General features: G+C 44.0%; 1 protein-coding gene across 2 annotated transcripts in view; it reads left to right on the top strand.

Annotated features, from left to right (window-relative positions):
* Window positions 1-21238, top strand: part of itpr3 (inositol 1,4,5-trisphosphate receptor, type 3) — a 77309-nt gene that overhangs the window by 13269 nt on the left and 42802 nt on the right. For both annotated transcript variants that reach the window (XM_061259231.1, XM_061259230.1), the window contains exons 3-20: window positions 1975-2096; window positions 2780-2866; window positions 8851-9009; window positions 10334-10432; window positions 11851-11934; window positions 12663-12809; window positions 13120-13215; window positions 14288-14332; window positions 14432-14574; window positions 15134-15233; window positions 15558-15718; window positions 16044-16185; window positions 16864-17025; window positions 18585-18757; window positions 19290-19409; window positions 19545-19727; window positions 19964-20215; window positions 20969-21113. In XM_061259231.1, the coding sequence (XP_061115215.1) occupies window positions 1975-2096; window positions 2780-2866; window positions 8851-9009; window positions 10334-10432; window positions 11851-11934; window positions 12663-12809; window positions 13120-13215; window positions 14288-14332; window positions 14432-14574; window positions 15134-15233; window positions 15558-15718; window positions 16044-16185; window positions 16864-17025; window positions 18585-18757; window positions 19290-19409; window positions 19545-19727; window positions 19964-20215; window positions 20969-21113 (2420 nt within the window). The remainder of the gene's footprint in view (window positions 1-1974; window positions 2097-2779; window positions 2867-8850; window positions 9010-10333; window positions 10433-11850; window positions 11935-12662; window positions 12810-13119; window positions 13216-14287; window positions 14333-14431; window positions 14575-15133; window positions 15234-15557; window positions 15719-16043; window positions 16186-16863; window positions 17026-18584; window positions 18758-19289; window positions 19410-19544; window positions 19728-19963; window positions 20216-20968; window positions 21114-21238) is intronic.

Below are 21238 nucleotides of genomic sequence, written 5' to 3'. Positions count from 1 at the left end.
ACAATTTCTTTGCATATTTCCACTGATTCATGTCATGAAGGCACAAATAAATATCATTTTGAACAGAGCTAAGGAAAGGTTGTGCTCTCGAATAATGGAACTAGGCTCCCTGGATTGAGCAGGGATATTGAAATAGCTGAGGAGGTGTTGGTCACCATTTTGTGCAACACTAGACAGCTAGGCTTGGTTTGGTGAGGTATAAAAGGACAATTCAGATCTACATGGGAGAATAGTGTCTGGAAGAGTGTTTTTGATACTCGTATGTTAGACATGTGCGACTGTTTAAACAATTTGGCTGTCAGAATATGTTGGTCCTCTGAGTTACTGTAACTCAATATCATTATGTCATTCCATTATCTCACCAGGCAAGTAGTTGTGAGTTAATAAATATAATTATCATCACACACAGTTTCTTGCCCCATTCTTATGATTTAATCTTGTAAAACTGTGGCTAAAAAAGCATCACATTCCAAAGCCTTTGTGAACAAGCCATTATAAGCATTAAACCTAAAGATCAAAGTTAAATATGCTTTTCACCTGAAATTTCATCAGGAGCTTGCAGACATACACAGATCATTGTCTTTTTGGAGTGATGCAGGTCTTGTGGTACAGATGAGAATTGCTTCCTGCTGAAAAAGACCGCTTGAGCTAAGAACAATATTATTTCATTCCTTCACTTCCTGTTTCCAGTATACAAATGAGGTAACAAACATGCAAAATCTCTTTGTCATCCATCAGCATAGGAAAAGCCAAAGAACTGTCAATTCAGAAGATACAAAAAAATTACAAAGAAATTCTAAATGGTTAAGCATGCCACTGTAGGGGAAATGGTAAAAGGTGTAAAACATATGGAACGGTTGCCAGGAAGAGGATTTAAGTGCATATTATCCCCACGGATGGGAAGGAAGATGGAGAGGGAGGCCATAAAGAACCCAAGGATCGCAGTTTATGAATTGCAGAGATTGGTTGTGTATATGTTTTTTTGTGGGTTTTTTTTAGTTTACCAAAAATAATCATAATATAGCACCCTCATACCAACAAACTCTTTGGAAGGGTGGCACAAAGACAGCCATTATTGAGCACAATCAACAAAATCAAGCATCTTGTGCTTTCCAATCCTCATTGGAATTATGAGAGTGCTATGGTCAGATGCAAACAAAATGTAACATTTTGGCCATACACATCATAAACATTTGCCGGCAAAATGGAATGCATACAAGGAGAAGTACCTCATACCTACTGTTAAATATGACGGTGGGTCATTGGTGTTTTGGAGATGGTCTGCTGCCAGTAGTGCAGGGGCACTATTTAATATCATTGGCACAATTAATTCAACTAAGTGCCAGGAAATCCTGGCATATAGGTAGATTGTCCCGCTGGCCTATGACTCCAAACATCCATCAAAATCCACACAGAAATGATTAAGTAAAAACAACAACCATGTTCTGCAATGGGCATCTCAGTCTTAAATAAACTTAAATCCCATGAAAAACCTGTGGTCTCAACTGAAGAGGGGGGTATCCCAAGGATAGCAATGATTCTGCATGGAGGAATGGTCGGAAATCCCTCAAAATGTGTTCTCTAACCATATCACAAAGTTTTTGAAAAGACTCACAGTTGTCTTCTTTGTCAGGGGTGTTTGCACAAAGTATTAAACTAGGGGTGCCAATAATTGTGGAACCCAGTTTTTTGGGAAATATTTTTTTTATTTGATAAATGTAAGACGTGAGTCAATTGCATCATTAATAAAACACTGCTTTACACATGTTGGAAAATAAACTGTATGTCAATAACTGTATTTGTTTGTGCATATTTTTCAAGGGTGCCAATAATTCAATAATTCTGTTTTAAAACAGCTGGTAGCTGGTAATTTTAAGCTGTTTATAGATGGATTTTACTCCAGGGCTGTAACTTCCTGTGGTTCACAGTGCCCTTGTGCTACACTGGATGATGTGTTCTCCCTCTGTCCTCCAGATTGCCTGTTCAAGGTCTACCCCATGAACCGCTACTCCGCACAAAAGCAGTTCTGGAAAGCCAAGCAGGCGAAGCACGAGAAGGATAAAATCGCTGATGTGGTCCTACTGCAGAAACTGCAGGTAAAATAGCAGAGGCCCCTGTCATCTGAGCTGGGATGCTGGTTAGATGAAAAAATAAGTGTAGTTAAAGGTCAGGTGACCTGTTTAAATCCTTGGGGACTACATTTTGACAGGCTTTCTAGGCTTTCTTGCTCAAAATATGATATCTTTGGAAATATGTTCTTATTCAAGCTGACATAGTCTTAAAACACAGTATGTGTGTTGCGAGTATCTATGTTCAGGTGTAAATGATGATCACAGAGTGAGTATCCATGGTCAGGTGTAAATGATGATCACAGAGTGAGTATCTATGTTCAGGTGTACATGAGGATCACAGAGTGAGTATGTATGTTCAGGTGTACATGAGGATCACAGAGTGAGTATCTATGTTCAGGTGTAAATGATGATCACAGAGTGAGTATCTATGTCCAGGTGTAAACGAGGATCACACAGTGAGTATCTATGTTCAGGTGTACATGAGGATCACAGAGTGAGTATCTATGTTCAGGTGTACATGAGGATCACAGAGTGAGTATCTATGTTCAGGTGTAAATGAGGATCACAGAGTGAGTATCTATGTTCAGGTGTAAATGAGGATCACAGAGTGAGTATCTATGTCCAGGTGTAAATGAGGATCACAGAGTGAGTCTCTATGTTCAGGTGTAAGTGAGTATGCATGTGTGTGGTGTGTGTTCCCCCTTCAGCATGCAGCTAACCTGGAGCAGAAGCAGAATGAGACGGAGAATAAGAAGGTGCACGGGGACGTGGTGAAATACGGCACCGTCATCCAGGTGTGCATCGCACCTGTGCATAAACATGCAATGCTGTGAATTCTCAAATGTACCCACTCCGTTATCAATGTGGCGGGAACTCTGTGGTTATTGTTATGTCTGTTATTATTCTTTCATTGTTCCAGATAAATGCCCATAGCAATTTGAAAAATGTGTTGCTTTTGTATGAGATTTGGTAGGTAGGTGGAGATCCCAAAGCCACGCCCTCGTAGCAACTGATGCGAAAACTCCTGAAGGGAGTGCGATGACAAGCAGTCAAAGTCAAAACGCTGAGAAGCCAAAACCTTTGAACCATTTGTCATCGAGACACGAAACCAATACTACCAGATCTGTCACCTCAAGTGAAACAGTACAAAACAAAACAAAGAGATATGCCCATGGAATTCTTGTGAAAACATAAAATAATCTTCTCATGAACCATCACATACCATGGCCCTGGTTTGAAAAGGAAAAGTTCCAACATTCCTACACTGTGCTACATGCAAATAAATCAGTACCATAAATAACAAAATATGCATATTTTATGCAGAGATCATTATGCTCACCATTCTTGTCAGCCAAATTGTGCTATGACATGGATATGTACCAATTCAGCATTTTCAGCCATTTTTAAATGTGAAAAACGAATACTTTAACATCTTTGTTCTCTATACCGTACGGCGAATTGACATGAAAAATTGTAACTTGTATGTCTGTACTGGTCCCTAAAAAGCTTGAAAAAGAGATGTTCCTGCATCCAAAAACAACCTCACTTCATGCAAGTTAATCAATGCCATGAAAAACTACATGCACTCAGTGAGCATATTTTTTAGACTTAAGTCTTCTGCTGCTGTAGCCTATCCACTTAAAGTCATGACGCGTTGTGTGTTCAGAGATGCTCTTCTGCATACCACTATTGTAATGTGTGGTTATTTGCATTACTGTCACCTTCCTGTCTGCTTTGACCAGTCTCAGGAGATCAGCAGTTTCTGATATACTCAAACCACCCTGTCTGGCACCAACAATCATACCAGTCTAAGTCAGTTAGATCACATTTCTTCCCCATTCTGACATTTGGTCTTAAAAAACAGCTGAACCTCTTGACCACATCTGCATGCTTTTATGCATTTAGTTGCTGCCACATGATTGGCTGATTAAATATTTTCATTAACATGCTGGTGTACAGGTCTACCTAATAAAGTACTCACTGAGTATATGTAAATGAGGCTTTTTCAGTCACCATTATGCTAATAATAATTGTCATTACATGTTATTTTGCTGAGGCTGATTAGTTTAGGTTTATTAGTTTTACACCATTCCTCTATGTTGATCCTTGCAAGAGCCTTCAGATTCTTGGATTTGTGCCCATCAAATAAATCAGATAAGTCACCATTGAACCACCATTCTGCATCGCGTAGTGGCTGGACCAGAATAATTAGCCACGTTAGCCATGTTTGAGAAGAATAATTTACGTTAACCGCATTGTATCATCCAAGGTCTGTGCATGCAGCCGTCTAGTCGTAAATATGCTGTAATAGTTCTTTACAACTGTCATTTACGACACGCCCTGAGCTCTTAGGAAATCTACTTCTTGAATGAACAGCACAGAAAGACAGAAAAATACATCCCGCTGCACACACAGCACATTCCTTTGTGCCACATAACTGGAGTCCCCGGTAGTCAGGTCTTTATGTGTCATGCTGCCACACCTTTTTTGGCTGAGTAGGTCAGGGTGTTAATGTGTTTCATAACCCATCCTTCTGCGGAAAATTGAAAATGAACCTGATAAACACAACTACTCTTTCAGAGCTGCAGGTCTTGACATAGTGACCCACCGGGTACAGGCGGTCTGTCAAACTTGTGTGGGCAAACATGGCCTAACAACAGCACTCAGCCTTGTGTGGCGAATGGGTCGGAGCTGTTCTAAGTGATTTCGTTTTAGCAGCCCACAGGTGTGTTTTACACTAGCCACAGATGACTCAGATTTGGCTGTGGCATGTAAATACTTGCTGGTGTGTCATCACACCTTGAGCACAGTGACAACAGCAGATTTTGCTGTTTACATTTACGTTTGCATTTACATCTCGAGTCTAGAGCAGAGGTGTCTTAACGGAGAACGGAAAGTGTGGGTGCAGACCTGCTATAGACCAGTGTTAAAGTACCCAACTCAAAATAATCATGATCTTCAATCAGGTCAGGTCAGGTGTTTTAGTGCTGGGCTAAAACAAAGAATGGGCCCTTCTGTGATAAGATTGGCTGCCCTTGGCCTTTTTATTGTCAAGTAGTATTAACTCTTGATTTTCTTTCGTTGTTATTTAGCCAGATTTAGCCATTTTTAATACATTTGTAAACACTGCAATAAAGTCTGCCTTCAGAGTTTTAGTCTTGTGAAGAGACTTAAAAGTAGAAAATATTAGCTTGTTTTAAGTTCATGTTTACTTGAAAGTGGAACTCCATTGGCAAGTCTTGAAATAAGTCACACCTCATTTGCAATAGGTTTGTCTTATTTAGCAAAAGCGTAATAGAAAATAGATTTTAAGTCTAAAAATTATTTTTAAAGTAAGTGTATTCAGTTTTAGTTTGTTGAGTTGGGTCATCTGTAATGACGGGTCTGATGGCCTCATGCTACGTACTGCAGAAACTCCAGCTCAACATCTGCAGTACATTACAGTTATTTTGTTGACACTTTTATCCCAAGGGACATACTGTTGATTAGACTAAGCAGGGGACAATCCCCCTTGGAGTGGGTTAAGAGCTTTGCTCAAGCCGCCAACCTTCTAGGTCTCGGTCACGTACCGTAGCCGCTAGGCTACAAGCTGCCCCAGTCATGTACCTTAGCTGCTAGGCTACAGGCTGCCCCAGTCATGTACCTTAGCCGCTAGGCTACAGGCTGCCCCAGTCATGTACCTTAGCCACTAGGCTACAGGCTGCCCCAGTCATGTACCTTAGCCACAAGGCTACAGGCTGCCCCAGTCATGTACCTTAGCCACTAGGCTACAGGCTGCCCCAGTCATGTACCTTAGCCGCTAGGCTACAGGCTGCCCCAGTCATGTACCTTAGCCACTAGGCTACAGGCTGCCCCAGTCATGTACCTTAGCCACTGGGCTACAGGCTGCCCCAGTCATGTACCTTAGCCACTAGGCTACAGGCTGCCCCAGTCATGTACCTTAGCCGCTAGGCTACAGGCTGCCCCAGTCATGTACCTTAGCCGCTAGGCTACAGGCTGCCCCAGTCATGTACCTTAGCCACAAGGCTACAGGCTGCCCCCGTCATGTACCTTAGCTGCTAGGCTACAGGCTGCCCCAGTCATGTATCTTAGCCACTAGGCTACATGCTGCCTCAGTCATGTACCTTAGCCACTGGGCTACAGGCTGCCCCAGTCATGTACCTTAGCCGCTAGGCTACAGGCTGCCCCAGTCATGTACCTTAGCCACTAGGCTACAGGCTGCCCCAGTCATGTACCTTAGCCACTGGGCTACAGGCTGCCCCAGTCATGTACCTTAGCCACTAGGCTACAGGCTGCCCCAGTCATGTACCTTAGCCGCTAGGCTACAGGCTGCCCCAGTCATGTACCTTAGCCGCTAGGCTACAGGCTGCCCCAGTCATGTACCTTAGTCACTGGGCTACAGGCTGCCCCAGTCATGTACCTTAGCCACTAGGCTACAGGCTGCCCCAGTCATGTACCTTAGCCGCTAGGCTACAGGCTGCTCCAGGCATGTACCTTAGCCGCTAGGCTACAGGCTGCCCCAGTCATGTACCTTAGCTGCTAGGCTACAGGCTGCCCCAGTCATGTACCTTAGCCACTGGGCTACAGGCTGCCCCAGTCATGTACCTTAGCCACTAGGCTACAGGCTGCCCCAGTCATGTACCTTAGCCACTAGGCTACAGGCTGCTCCAGGCATGTACCTTAGCCGCTAGGCTACAGGCTGCCCCAGTCATGTACCTTAGCCACTAGGCTACAGGCTGCCCCAGTCATGTACCTTAGCCACTAGACTACAGGCTGCCCCAGTCATGTACCTTAGCCACTAGACTACAGGTTGCCCCAGTCATGTACCTTAGCCGCTAGGCTACAGGCTGCCCCAGTCATGTACCTTAGCCACAAGGCTACAGGCTGCCCCCGTCATGTACCTTAGCCGCTAGGCTACAGGCTGCCCCAGTCATGTACCTTAGCCACTAGGCTACAGGCTGCCCCAGTCATGTACCTTAGCCACTAGGCTACAGGCTGCCCCAGTCATGTAACTTAGCCGCTAGACTACAGGTTGCCCCAGTCATGTACCTTAGCTGCTAGGCTACATGCCGCCCCTTCTCTGATCTGGCAGAGTCTTTGCTCTGTAAATATTTGCAATGGAGCTTTATCTGAAGACAGGCGGCAGCGAGCCGTATGGACAGGGATCTGGGTGGGTTGCTGAGGCCCTCTTGTTCCGGGAAGGTCTCGACGGGTGTGGCTCGCCTCTCTCCTGAGTGACTCACCATTTTGCACGGCATCAGGAGGCAAACTGGAGAGGGATCGGTCTTCCCTGAAAAACAAACATCTTCAGTAGAAAATCAATCACAGCATAATAAGTGTGTGTATGTGTGTGTTTGTGTGTGAGAGAGAGAGAGATGAAGACAGACTGAATATCCATCGTAGGACAAGGATTACAGTGTTGCATCAATACCACATAAAGGGCTTGCTTTAGCAAGGTGCTTCATTGAAGTTTGGTCTCATCTGAACCACAGGTATACCACAATCTGTTCTCATCTGGTCTCATCTGACCACAATCATAATTTAAAGGTGCAACAGGTCATTTCGGACATCTAACGGTCAAGGGAGGAATTGCAGCAACAAACATCTTCAAACCACAACACTTCTCTTTGATCACGCTGACTTTGAAACGCCATTGGCTGTGGCAATTAGAACAAGTTTTCAACCAATGAGCTTGAATCATTGTACAGCTACACGATGTTGTTCCAGAGTGCCGGCCCGTCAGCTGCATATTTTGAAACCTGAATTTAAGGACTATAAAGACAGGCGAAGGGTGAGTCAACATGTCAGTGAGCCTTTTTCAATAATAAGAAGGGATTTACAATGGTCTTGTACAACCTATTGTACCTTTAAATGACCAAATGCGACCAGAATGGAATGTTTTGGTCAGATACAGTATCGGAATGTTTGATATTGAAACAGAGATGCATATAAAGCACCCAACCTCAATCCAATCGAAGACCTGTGGGTTGAACTGAAGAGGGCAGTTGATCAGAATAAACTCAAGAATGTGAAGGATCTTGAAAGGATCTACATAGAAGAATGATATGAAATCCCTCCAAATCTGTTCCTTGTCAAAGGAAATTACAGGAAGGCTCCATGCTATTATCCTTTCTAGAGTTGGATGCACCAAGAAACCTTGGTTTTGGTGAAATCTATTTTTTATTGAATGAATCTTTGGTTGGTTTGGTTGGTTCCATTGGACCATTAAAGGGCCTTAACCCCACATTGCTCCAGGGGGGGTTGTCTCCTGCTTACCTGCTTAGTCTAATCAACTGTAAATCGCTTTGGATAAAAGTGTCAGCCAAATTACATGGTAATGTAATGATATTATAAACGTATCTGAAGAAACCATCTATAGACACAGGAGCATTACCATCTCTCCACCCAACCCTCCACCCAATCATCCACCCATCTCTCTACCCAGCCCTCCACCCAACTCTCCACCCAACCCTACACCCAACTCTCCAACCAACCCTCCACCCAACCCTACAAATCACTGCGCATCTCTGTGCCAACCCACCACCCAACCCTACACCCAGCCCTACACCCAAGCCTCCACCCAACTCTCTACCCAACCCTACACCCAACCCTACACCCAAGCATCCACCCAACTCTCTACCCAACCCTACACCCAACCCTACAAATCACTGCACAACTCTGTGCCAACCCGCCACCCAAACATACCCATCGATGCATAACGGGGGTGCTTGTGTCTCTGTGTACGTGTGTGTGTGTGTGTGTGTGTGTGTCCTGCTAGCTCCTGCACATGAAGAGTAATAAGTACCTGACCGTGAACAAGCGTCTGCCAGCTCTCCTGGAGAAGAACGCCATGCGGGTCACTCTGGACGGCACGGGGAACGAGGGCTCCTGGCTCATCATCCAGCCCTTCTGGAAGCTGCGCGCCAACGGAGACAACGTAAGACCCGCGCACCTCCTGTAGCTTCACGCTCACACTGGACCTGGGGCAAATACGCCGTTGTTCTGCGTTCAAATACTTTTCTGTGGTCGATTGATCTTGCCTTGGGTGAGCCAAGAGGGCCAGAAGGCGGGGTTTGGAGAGGTCCATCAGACCGGCTAAGTAGAGCATAGAAAAGTATTTGAATTCCAAACCAATTACGTATTTGACCCAGGTCTGGCTCACACGTATGTATGCAGTTGTGCACGCGCAAGCAGGCACACCTGCATGGTGCACACACACACACACTCACACATACTGTATGTATACTTGCATACCTGCACGAGACACTGTATGAGAAGGCTGTGAAAGCATTTCATTACCTTTAAAAGGCATTTTCTAATTAATTTAAAAGGCCATTGTTTAAAATTAAGCTGTTTGACTGTACTGTTTAACGCACATACCTCCTCATCTAAGTTCAGTTCAATTCAAATTTTTCATTAAAGGAATATGCCTTTAGAAGCGAAGGAAGTCTAGATTTCAGTGTTCTTCTCACGACAGTCCGGCCTCTGGCAACAAAACAAAATGTTGAGGCAAGTACAGAGAAGCCACTGTCACCCCTGAAAGCTGTGCAGACATCAGGCTCTAGGAATGTGTGTGTGGGCCTGCTACGGCACCCACAGCACATTGGACACAGCGACTGTAAATTCTTCTGCAAAAGCCACTTTCTCTCCATTTTGTACAGTATACAGTATGATTCTATGACAACATGCAAAATCTGTCTGAAGTTGTTTTAATACATTTAGTTCATACATTCCAGCAGGAATTATACAGCACCCCCCTGTATAATATGTTATTAAACAAAGAATAATAAGAAAAATAATTTGTCAATAAAGGCTATAGGGTGTGGGTGGTGTGGTGTGCCCAGTGTGTGTTAGGTAGCAGGTACGCTCATTCCAGTCGCTTATTTTATCCTTCTCTGTCTCCTCGTTCCTCAACTGACCCAAAAGTCACTCAAGGTCCGCCATCTTTAAGGGCATTCCAAACGTTAAATGCTCCTTAAAGGAGCTAGAAGCGAGAAAGGACATCCATTTCCCAAACAGACGTTTCCTCGTTTCCTCCTTCCTTGTGTTCTTACTTCGATTCCTTTCCTTGCCTCCTCCGATGGGAGGAGCGAGGACCTAAAAAAGGATGTGATGGAAGCATGGAAAAAATAAGCGATTTGAAAGAGTCTGTGGTTTGCTGAAAGTGTGGTGGTACGGTTTTTCAGTAGGTGTGGTTTTTCAGTAGGTACAGTTTTTCAGCAGGTACAGCTTGCTCAGGGTCTGCTCATGTTTTGCTGCAGGTGGTGGTGGGAGATAAAGTGATTATGAATCCTGTGAATGCAGGCCAGCCCCTCCATGCCAGCAACTATGAATTGTCTGACCACCCTGGCTGCAAGGAGGTGAGTGTAATGGAGGGGAGTTACAGTAATCGAGGTGAGCTATAGTAATCTACAGTAATGGGAAAAGGAAAAGCCACAACGCCTTTCACATGGTCAGGGAATCTTGTGTCACTATTGCAAGCCCCCCCGGGCCATATTGAATAATATTAATTTCTTTGCTTATCTCTGTAATTACAATTCATTTGAATGTGATGGGTGGCAAATTGGACCGAGGTTATGGAGGCTCACAGATTGCAAAGCAGTGATTGGACCTTCACTGAGAAAGAGACAGGATTTAGGATCAGTCTGATGTTGGTCGTAGCTATGAAGCTAAGTTTTTAATGGATAAATGGTAGACTTAACTTGAAGTAATAAGCTAAAATTGTTACTAAAAAGTGTAACAGCGGCATTTGCTGTTGATGAATGCCACATAGAAGATCACAGAACATTTCATCTGCCTAGCAGGCTAGTAGTTTACTTTGCAGCAGATGTTATCCATTACCTTTAGCTTTACTTTTATAAACCAATGTTTTCATGATGTACCTAACTATGTTGGTAGCTACTGAATGAATAGCCCACAAGAAGTAAGATAGTTAGCTAAGTTACTGTTAAAACATCATGCTTTAGAAGATAGTGATGAAGGCAAGCAAAATGTAGTCCAGAAGAGGTTCGATTTCTGAACCATGTACGGTATATGCATGCAAGTAATCTTTCATTCTGGTACATGCATTTTCAGTGTGACTTTTGTCACTGCTAACCAGTATACCACTGTATGCATATGAATGAATCAATTCCTTGCCTGGTAAATGAGGTTGTGGTTCATTGGTTATGCGTCCCAATTATAAGACATACAGTACAGTGCTGTGTGCTGGCTAAATTCTCACATTCTCATGGACTGATTGCCGTATCTGAGCGCAGTTATTCACAGGATTACTGGGAGATAATATCATACAATGTGGTGACTACACCATCTGATAACTCACTAAAAATTGATTCTAAACTATACCGTAATGGACTAACAGTAATGGAGGTGAGGCACTAACCAGCCTGATTTGCATGTTAGTTTGTTGAGCAGTTAAGTAAGCTTATTTATGTGTTTGTTTGTGTTTGTAATAATAATAATTTAATAATATTCCACCAATTCCAGCCAAATTGAAAAAAAGACAGCTCTATGATGTTTAAACAAAAGCCCAATATTTGTATAAGAGGACTAGTCTTGTCTGTCTGAGGCCGTTGGCGATAGAACAGGTGCTTAAGCGTCTGTGTAAATGGCCTGTTAGAAACACCGTGAAATATTAATGTCTCTCTTTGTACTTCCACTCGATGTGTCAGAGCATCACTGGGAACAAAGCCTGTTCTCTAAGATGGATCACCTCATGAATGATCCATGAATCCAGTGCATTGTTACGGCCATCGGCTACATCTGTCTCCCCCTGCAGGTGAATTCTGTGAATAGCAACACCAGCTGGAAGATCAACCTGTTCATGATGTTCAGTGACCACACAGAGGAAGTGCTGAAGGGGGTAGGTGCAATCAATCCCCATTATCAGCACCCCTATTTCTGGTGAAATACTCCTGAATAAATATAATTTTTTTGGGATGTGTTGTATTTGTATTCTTCATGATGTCACGGATTTCTGTTATTGAACACGTATAATTATGTTATGTCCTCAAGCTGGGGACTGTATACAAGGGAATAGTGATGGTGATAATGATAGTGATGGTGGTGATGATAGTGATGGCGATTATGATGGTGATGATGATTGCGATGGTGATGGTGATGATGATAGTGATGCTGATGGTGATGATGATGATGATGATAGTGATGGTGATAATGATAGTGATGGTGATTATGATGGTGATGATAGTGATGGTGATGATGACAGTGATGGTGATGGTGATGATGATGATGATAGTGATGGTGATTATGATGGTGATGATAGTGATGGTGATGATGATGGTGATGATGATGATGATAGTGATGGTGATTATGATGGTGATGATAGTGATGGTCATTATGATGGTGATGATAGTGATGGTGATTATGACAGTGATGGTGATGGTGATGATGATAGTGATGGTGATAATGATTATGATGGTGATGATGGTGATAATGATAGTGATGGTGATTATGATGGTGATGTTAGTGATGGTGATGATGATGGTGATTGTGGTGATGGTGAGAATAGTGTTGATAAGGCCAATGATCAGGATGAGGATGATGAATGATGACGATGGTGCGTTCCCTCAGGGGGATGTGGTCAGACTGTTCCATGCCGAGCAGGAGAAGTTTCTGACTTGCGATGAGTACAAGGCCAAGCTGCATGTCTTCCTCAGAACCACCCTGCGGCAGTCTGCCACTTCAGCCACCAGCTCCAACGCTCTCTGGGAAGTAGAGGTCAGTCTCTCAGACTCAGCAGCTATATTTTCATTTTGTACAAATTGGTGTGTATGTTGTATGGCTGTGAAGCTGTGTGTGTATGTCTGTGTTTGTTTGTGTGAAAGGTTTGGGCAGGGACAAGGTTGGTGAAGGCTAACAAATTAGTGACTAGCTCTCTGACCATCCTGGTGTATTAATGTAATGGGGTGTGCATCACCCAGATGTTGGTGTATTAATGTAATGGGGTGTGCATCACCCAGATGAGCACTCTGTCGATCGGGTGGTCTTTTGTGCTAGTGAAGTTGTGGTAACTGGTTTTTTGGGGCAGGTGGTGCATCACGACCCCTGTAGAGGAGGAGCGGGACACTGGAACAGTCTGTACCGCTTCAAACATCTGGCAACCGGCCACTACCTGGCCGCTGAGGTAGGTCGACTGCGCAGCACCTAACATCAAAATGAGCCCCCATCCCCTATCCCTGTGTCTTCTCCGGACTACGTATTCAACACTGCCTAGGGAGGGCAATGTGTATGCTGGTTTTTACTCTAGCCTCAGATCTTGACTATGTACTTAGTTCTATTTTTTTGGTTAATTGGGGTTGTAGGTTTGCAGATAATGTTAAAAAAGTTATAATGTGTTATTAGTTTGTAATGGACTTTGTATTAATGCAATGGGGTTACATTATGGGGTGTAATGGGGTGAATGAGTCATTGGAATTACATTATGTTACATCCATTTGTCAGACGCTCTTCTCCAGAGCGACGTACAATAAACATTGATTTTACGATGGAGAATCAGTGAAAGCAGCATCATTTGGTTGGAATGAAAACCCGCATACACACGGGCCGAGTTTGACTGGCCTCGGGTATTTGTTTTCTTATAACTAATGAGCTACCATGCAATATTCGGAAACCATAATTATGGTTAATGTAATGCATTGATGGGAAAAAATAACCTCAAAATTCTGCAGCCCTCCATGACCCAAATAAATGCTGAAATCTACAGCACAGCCTCACCTGTTACATTGAGTCACTGTGACATCTTATACTCATTACTTCTTAAAGCACTCCGAGCACTGGAATGGAAATATTTCTGTTTTGATGGAACATGTCTTTTTTGTGCATTAGCTTTTACATGCTGTGCAGTCTGTAAGTATTCGGACAATGGTACAATTTATGTTATTCTGGCTTTCAAGGCAATCAAAAGCCTCAAAAAAAAACAAAAAAAAAACTAGATAGTAAATAATCTCAAATTAAAACTGATGGTCTGTACTTTAACCTCACTATTGATTATTTCAATTCCAATCCAATGCGTTCAGAGCCAAAAGAATATAAATAGATGTGTTTATTTTCTTGCTTTGTCATATGTGATATTTCTCATGATATTTCAAATTGGAGTTATAAGAGCAGAGAAATGGGAATTATTCTTGGTTGCCTAGTATAGCTTTTATCAATATATAGAGTATTTTGATTGTTTTCTTGTTTTTTCATTTTCTTAGGAAAACCCTGGTTACAAAGGGGACAACGTTGAAGTGCCAGCTGTTGTGAGTAGAAAGTTATTTTTAATAGTTGGAGCAACTGCAGTTTTTTTAAGGGACAGTACTGCGATGTAAGAGCATTCATACTGACCCTGCCCTCCTCAGCCGGACAATGGGCGTAACAATAAGTGGAATCTTGGTGAGCGGGTGAAGTACAAGCTGGTGGCTGTTCCTCACGGGAACGACATCGCCTCGCTGTTCGAGCTCGACCCCACCACCCTGCAAAAGACTGATTCCTTTGTTCCCAGGTACTGTCCCGATTAAGTGTCAGTCATTTTTCATGACGGAAACATATTACTATTTAACCTTCCCCTTATCTTTAATCGTGCCATGATGCTCGTAATCCAGATTATGTTAGAGATTAGTGGATGAAATACCAGGATAATGGGAGGGAACAGGTATGATTTAATTTCAATGCAGTAATGCAACATTACAGAATGCCTTTGCAAAATAAGACTTCAGCCTATCATTGGGTTCTAGTACATGCTTTTCTTGCTGGTAGAATACATTGCAATAAACAGGAGGTGTCCAATGAGATTTAGAGAGCTGAGTTCATTGATAGGGAAATGGGTTGATTATGGAAGTGGATTTATAGAGCTTGGTTGGTTATTTGATGTAGAGCTAGGTTATATTGAGAGCTTGGTTAACTGATATAACTGGATTGGTTGGCTCATTGGGGGGGGGGGGGGGCTTGATTGGTTAATGGATTAAGGACTTGAACTGATTAAGGAGCCAAGTTAGATTGATTAGCTGATTAACTGAATTGATTGATTGATTGAATTGATTAACGGCATTAACCTTCCACAGAAACTCATATGTACGCCTCCGCCACTTGTGCACCAACACCTGGATCCAGAGCACCAACGTACCCATTGATATTGATGAGGAGAGGCCCATCAGGCTCATGGTTAGTCCCAAACACCCCCCCCCCCTCGATAATCAGGCTTACGGTACACCCCAAGTACCCCTCCCCAGCAGATATATAGGCAGGTGTATTATGCGCACCCAGTTGGCACAACTGCCAGTGATATTGCCTCATCCCGCCCCATCTGAATTTCATTAAAAACACACACACCCATCAATGGTTATGTCTCACAGATATGATACAAATTATATTTAAACATGCATATTATTTTATTAATATTATTTATTATCCTGACATTATAATAAGTGTCTTATACAGTAAATGTTGGTCCTGGTTCTCTCTCCATGAATCCCCTTTGGTTTTCAGTTGGGCACCTGCCCTACCAAAGAGGACAAGGAGGCCTTTGCCATCGTCTCCGTGCCTGTGATGGAGATTCGGGACCTGGACTTTGCCAATGACGCCAGCGCCATGTTGAGTACCGTGGTGGACAAGTTCAATGAAGGCTTCATCAGCCAGAACGACAGGAGGTATGCAGCTCTATAGCCCTGATGGTGTGTGAGGCCTTGTGTTTCAGGCAGACCTGGGTCTGGTTCAAGGCCTTTGCAGGCCTTGTGAATCTGCTTTCTACTGACTCATATCTACCAGAGTTGGTATGAAAGATTCAGTGTTTGTGTGTCTGTGAGCAGTTCAGTGTTTATGTGTCTGCATGTGAGTAGGTGTTGGTGTGTCTGTGTGCAGTTCGGTGTTGGAGTGTCTGTGTGCAATTCAGTGTTGGTGTGGCTGTGTGTGAATGGGTGTTGGTGTTTTGGCTCAGAAACCTCACTCCTCTCCCTGTTCTCCATCCTCTCCGAGGTTTGCCATCAAGCTGCTGGAGGATCTGGTGTTCTTTGTGGCAGACACGATCAACACCGGGCAGCCGGTGCTAGAGGTGATGATGACCAAGCCCAACCGGGAGCGCCAGAAACTGATGCGAGAGCAGAACATCCTCAAACAGGTCTGCAGTTACCGCCTAACCCCCAGTTCATCGGACCAGAACCACCCTCCCTGCACTGAGTAAAACCTGGAACAATTATTTTTACTTCAGGCCATGGGATGGTTTAGGTTCTGGGTTTTACTGCAGTTATCCAGTGGTCCTGCTTCATGAAACAAGGCCTAGGCCTTATACTGATAAGGGTAATTAATAATGAATACTAATAATGAAAATAAATTAGTAAATGAGAAAAAATACACAGTATGTTGAAAGAAACTGTCTTTGAAATCAAAAACTCTAACCCCAGTATATACAGAAGTTGTATCAATGGCAATTATTTGAATTGTAAGGAAAAAGCAAAAGAAGCATTCCTAAAACTTTAAAAATCACATGGCCATTAAACAATATAGCTAAAGGCATTCAAATTCACTGTCATCTCTTTTATGTTGAAAAAAAAAGTGCAGTTATTTGTGTGTGTGTGTACTTTGCATACCTGGGTCAAGTACAGAATTGCTTTGTATTTAAAACTTTTCTGTTCTTGATTGATCTTGCCAGGGACAATTGAGACAACCATGAGATTTCCTAGGTTCCAATACACCAGATGAGCTCAGCAAAGCGTAGAAAAGTATTTGAATCCCAAGCAGTTACGTATTTGACCCAGCTCTGGTGTGTTGTTGGTGCTATGACTGTCTTCCCCGTCAGGTGTTTGGGATCCTGAAGGCCCCGTTTCAGGAGAAGGGCAGTGAGGGGCCATTGCTGCGGCTGGAGGAGCTCTCGGACCAGAAGAACGCCCCGTACCAGTACATGTTCCGCCTGTGCTACCGCGTACTGCGCCACTCCCAGGAGGACTACCGCAAGAACCAGGTAAACCTGCCCCTGCCACACTGTTCCTCAACCTCCTCTAACCAACACTACTGCAATTACAACTGAACCCCTCAAGTGTAGACTTACCGCAAGAACCAGGTAAACCTGCCCCTGCACTGTTCCTCAACCTCCTCTAACCAACACTACTGCAGTTACAACTGAACCCCTCAAGTGTAGACTTACCGCAAGAACCAGGTAAACCTGCCCCTGCACTGTTCCTCAACCTCCTCTAACCAACACTACTGCAATTACAACTGAACCCCTCAAGTGTAGACTTACCGCAAGAACCAGGTAAACCTGCCCCTGCACTGTTCCTCAACCTCCTCTAACCAACACTACTGCAGTTACAACTGAACCCCTCAAGTGTAGACTTACCGCAAGAACCAGGTAAACTTGCCCCTGCCACACTGTTCCTCAACCTCCTCTAACCAACACTACTGCAATTACAACTGAACCCCTCAAGTGTAGACTTACCGCAAGAACCAGGTAAACCTGCCCCTGCACTGTTCCTCAACCTCCTCTAACCAGCACTACTGCAGTTACAACTGAACCCCTCAAGTGTAGACTTACCGCAAGAACCAGGTAAACCTGCCACTGCCACACCACACTGCAACACTGTTCCTCAACCTCCAGTCCTCGGGGGCCCACCTGTTCGTTTGTTGTAACCATGAACTTGCACACCTCATTTTATGACTAATCCAGTCAAACCACCATAAATGCCCTTAATTAGTTAAATCAGGTGTGAATCACAACAAACAACTTCTGGCAAGTAGGTCCTGAGAACTGCAGTTGAGAAACACTACTCTAGCAGGCACCCCACCCCTGGAAACCAGGTGCATTGGCCAAACCAACATTACTGCAAGCAAGTTCAACCGAACCCCTCAAGTGTAGAGTTACTGTAAGAACAGGGCCCCCACCTGGCACCTTTATCAAGCACTTCTCTCCTTGGGCGCATCTGTTGATGGATGCATGATGGGATGCCTACTGAGGTTATGTTGGAATCATCTTCACCCATGGGGAATATTTAATGTGGAGCCATGCGAGCTTAGTGCTTCTGCAGTTTAACTGCCATTGGCAATTCTCATTTAAGAAATAGCCATATTTGATGCCTTTTCACAGTGGCAGCCTAGGAACCAAAAAGTGCAAATCCATATATGATGCCTTCTCATGGTGGTATATTTGTAGCAATATCGATTCAATGTGTCTACTTTTTGAAATTTCACCTGTATATGCTATTGTCCGCTGGTGGTGTCGGGTGTGACAATCCCGCCAAGTATTCAAATATGATGTTGTGTGCCCAGGAACTGTGAGCACAGGAGCATGCCAAACGCGATAGAGCAAGCATTGTTGCCACTAGGCAGTCTTCTTTCTCCAAAATACGCTGTGGCTTGATTAACTGCTAAGAAAAATAAGCACTCCGTGTGCTCCTAGTAATAGCGTTGTTTCAAATGGCACTCTGGATTGTGAAAAGACCGGTCACCAGAGAAGTCACCAGATTCACCAAAACTGAGAATGCCTCTTTAAACGTATGAAGCCCAGTGTGACTCATTCTCTCGTAGGAGCATATAGCCAAGCAGTTTGGGCTGATGCAGTCCCAGATAGGCTACGACATCCTGGCGGAGGACACCATCACTGCCCTCCTTCACAACAACAGGAAGCTTCTGGAGAAGCACATCACCAAGAAGGAGGTGGAGACCTTTGTCAGCCTGGTGCGCAGGAACCGAGAACCCAGGTAGCACCCAACTCACTCACATCTACTGAGGAAGGCAATGCTGTTTGGTGTAAAAAAACTGGTGTAAAATAATCAATCTGTAATTTTCATATTAAATAACATACTTTTGATGCCTTCTCACAAAGGCGTTTTTGTAACTGCGTTCTTAACTTGCTCTGTTATATGCTGTTTCCCACAGCTCAGGCTAGGCGTGACATTCACACCATGTACAGGAACTTGCATGCTGAATGCAAAAAACCAAGCGTCTACAATCCAAAAAAGTTAAACATTTGGTTTTATATGTTGCACAATATTAATTTGTTGGTTGTCCAGAGAAAAAGGTTGCTGTGCTCCTAGTAGCTATTAGTTTAGTTTTGAGTGGAACTCTGGTACTTGGAGTGTGAAAACTTTTGTGATCACCTGTGGCCACAGATTTATTTTATTTTAATAATGGAAATTCCACTAAGAGGAAATGTGCATTCTCCCGTTTTGACTCTTAAGTAATTTCCAGTCGCTTTGGGTGAGTGCTGAATTTGCCTCCTCCTCTTGACAGGTTTCTGGATTACCTGTCAGATCTGTGTGTGTCCAATCACGTAGCCATCCCAGTGACCCAGGAGCTAATCTGCAAGTGTGTGCTAGAGCCTAAGAACCAGGACATCCTCATCAAGACAGAGTGAGCAACCTCTAAGACACACACACACCCACACACCTTTAATCGCACGTAACGCACACACGCCCAGAGTCCTGGTTTATGAGGGTTTATGGTTGGGTGTGTGCTGTGTGTGTGTCGCCGTGTGGACCTGTGCAGACGGCGGGTTCCCAAGGACATGCCACACCCCTCGGTGTACCTGGAGGAGTTTGCAGATGAAGACGAAGTGTGGCTGGTCTGGACCGATAAGACCAACGAGAAGCAGGAGAAGAGCATCAGGCAGCTGGCACAGGAGGCCCGGCAGGGCAATGCACACGATGAGAACGTGCTGACGTACTACAGGTACACCTGCATGAGTACCTGATTCTCACTACAAGTACACCTGTATGAGTAAATGATCCTTACTACAAGTACACCTGCATGAGTAAATGATCCTTACTACAAGTACATCTGCATGAGTAAATGATCCTTACTACAAGTACACCTGTATGAGTACCTGATCCTTACTACAGGTTCCCCTGTATTAGAATGTGCGGTACAGACGGGTCGTGGCTGATGAACACTAAACCCTTCTCCAGGTACCAGCTGAAGCTGTTTGCTCGGATGTCTCTGGACCGGCAGTACCTGGCTATAGACGAGATCTCCAAGCAGCTGGACGTGGAGCTGATCTTCCTGTGCATGATGGATGAGATGCTTCCCTACGACCTGCGTGCCTCCTTCTGCCATCTCATGCTGCACACGCATGTGGACCGCGACCCCCAGGAGCTGGTCACGCCAGTCAAATTCGCCCGACTCTGGACTGAGATCCCCACCTCCATCACCATCAAAGAGTGAGCCGTCTCCCAACTAACTTACCTGTGATCTTTCTGGGCAAAAGTAGCAGTTGGCTACTGTTTGGGTGAGGTAGCGGTTAACGCTGTCTCTTATCTGACTGGGTAAGTTACCGGTTAATGCTGTCTCTTATCTGTCTGGGTGAGGTACCGGTTAATGCTGTCTCTTGTCTGTCTGGGTAAGGTACCGGTTAATGCTGTCTCTTATCTGTCTGGGTGAGGTAGTGCAAAACACCTCAGAAGAGATTTATGATCCTCAAATGTACATTTTTAATTACTTAGATATTGTTGAAGCTACTGTCAGGTGAGCTTTAACTGTGTATAAATCAACAACCTGGGAATCCAGACATTGGACAGGTTTATGATGGTCTAACACACTTCCCATGTTGTTTCACCTGAGGCACTAAGGCCTGAGGCTTCTAAAGAAACAGGGGGCTGAAGTTCTGCAATGATGTTTTGGCTAGCAGAGTTATTCACACAGATGACACAGAATCCCTTTCCCTCCTCTCTGTTTGTGGGAAGACCGACAAGACATGCATGTTAGGCTACTTGGGGGGACATGCAGACCCAGCCAACCTACCCTGTATAAAAAAGCTTAATAACTTAGCTTTAGTATCTTTCTTCAAAGCACATTTCAGTGTGCTCAATACTCAACATGGACTCTTGCTTGGTTTTAGCTGTTAGTCAAAAATATGGATGCCCATGAGTCTGCCTGTGTGATTCTGCCTCAATGTTGGTCTTATCCCCTCTTAGTTATGATTCCAACTTGGATGACTCCCGTGACAACAAAAAGAACAAGTTTGCCAACACCATGGTATTCATGGAAGAATACTTGAACAACGTGCTGATCGATGACCTGCCTTTCGCCAATGAGGAGAAGAACAAGCTGACTTATGAGGTAGGGCTGAAAGATTGATCAAATTTATATTAAAATGACAATTACAAAAGTGTGTGATTTCTGAAAAATTTCACCCCCCAGTGAAGCAAAATAGAGGCATGGATGCAAAGACATTTTAAAAACTA

This window comes from Conger conger, chromosome 10 (genome assembly GCF_963514075.1).
Source record: "Conger conger chromosome 10, fConCon1.1, whole genome shotgun sequence".
Lineage (NCBI taxonomy): Eukaryota > Metazoa > Chordata > Actinopteri > Anguilliformes > Congridae > Conger > Conger conger.
This window is presented reverse-complemented; position numbering and strand designations above follow the sequence as displayed.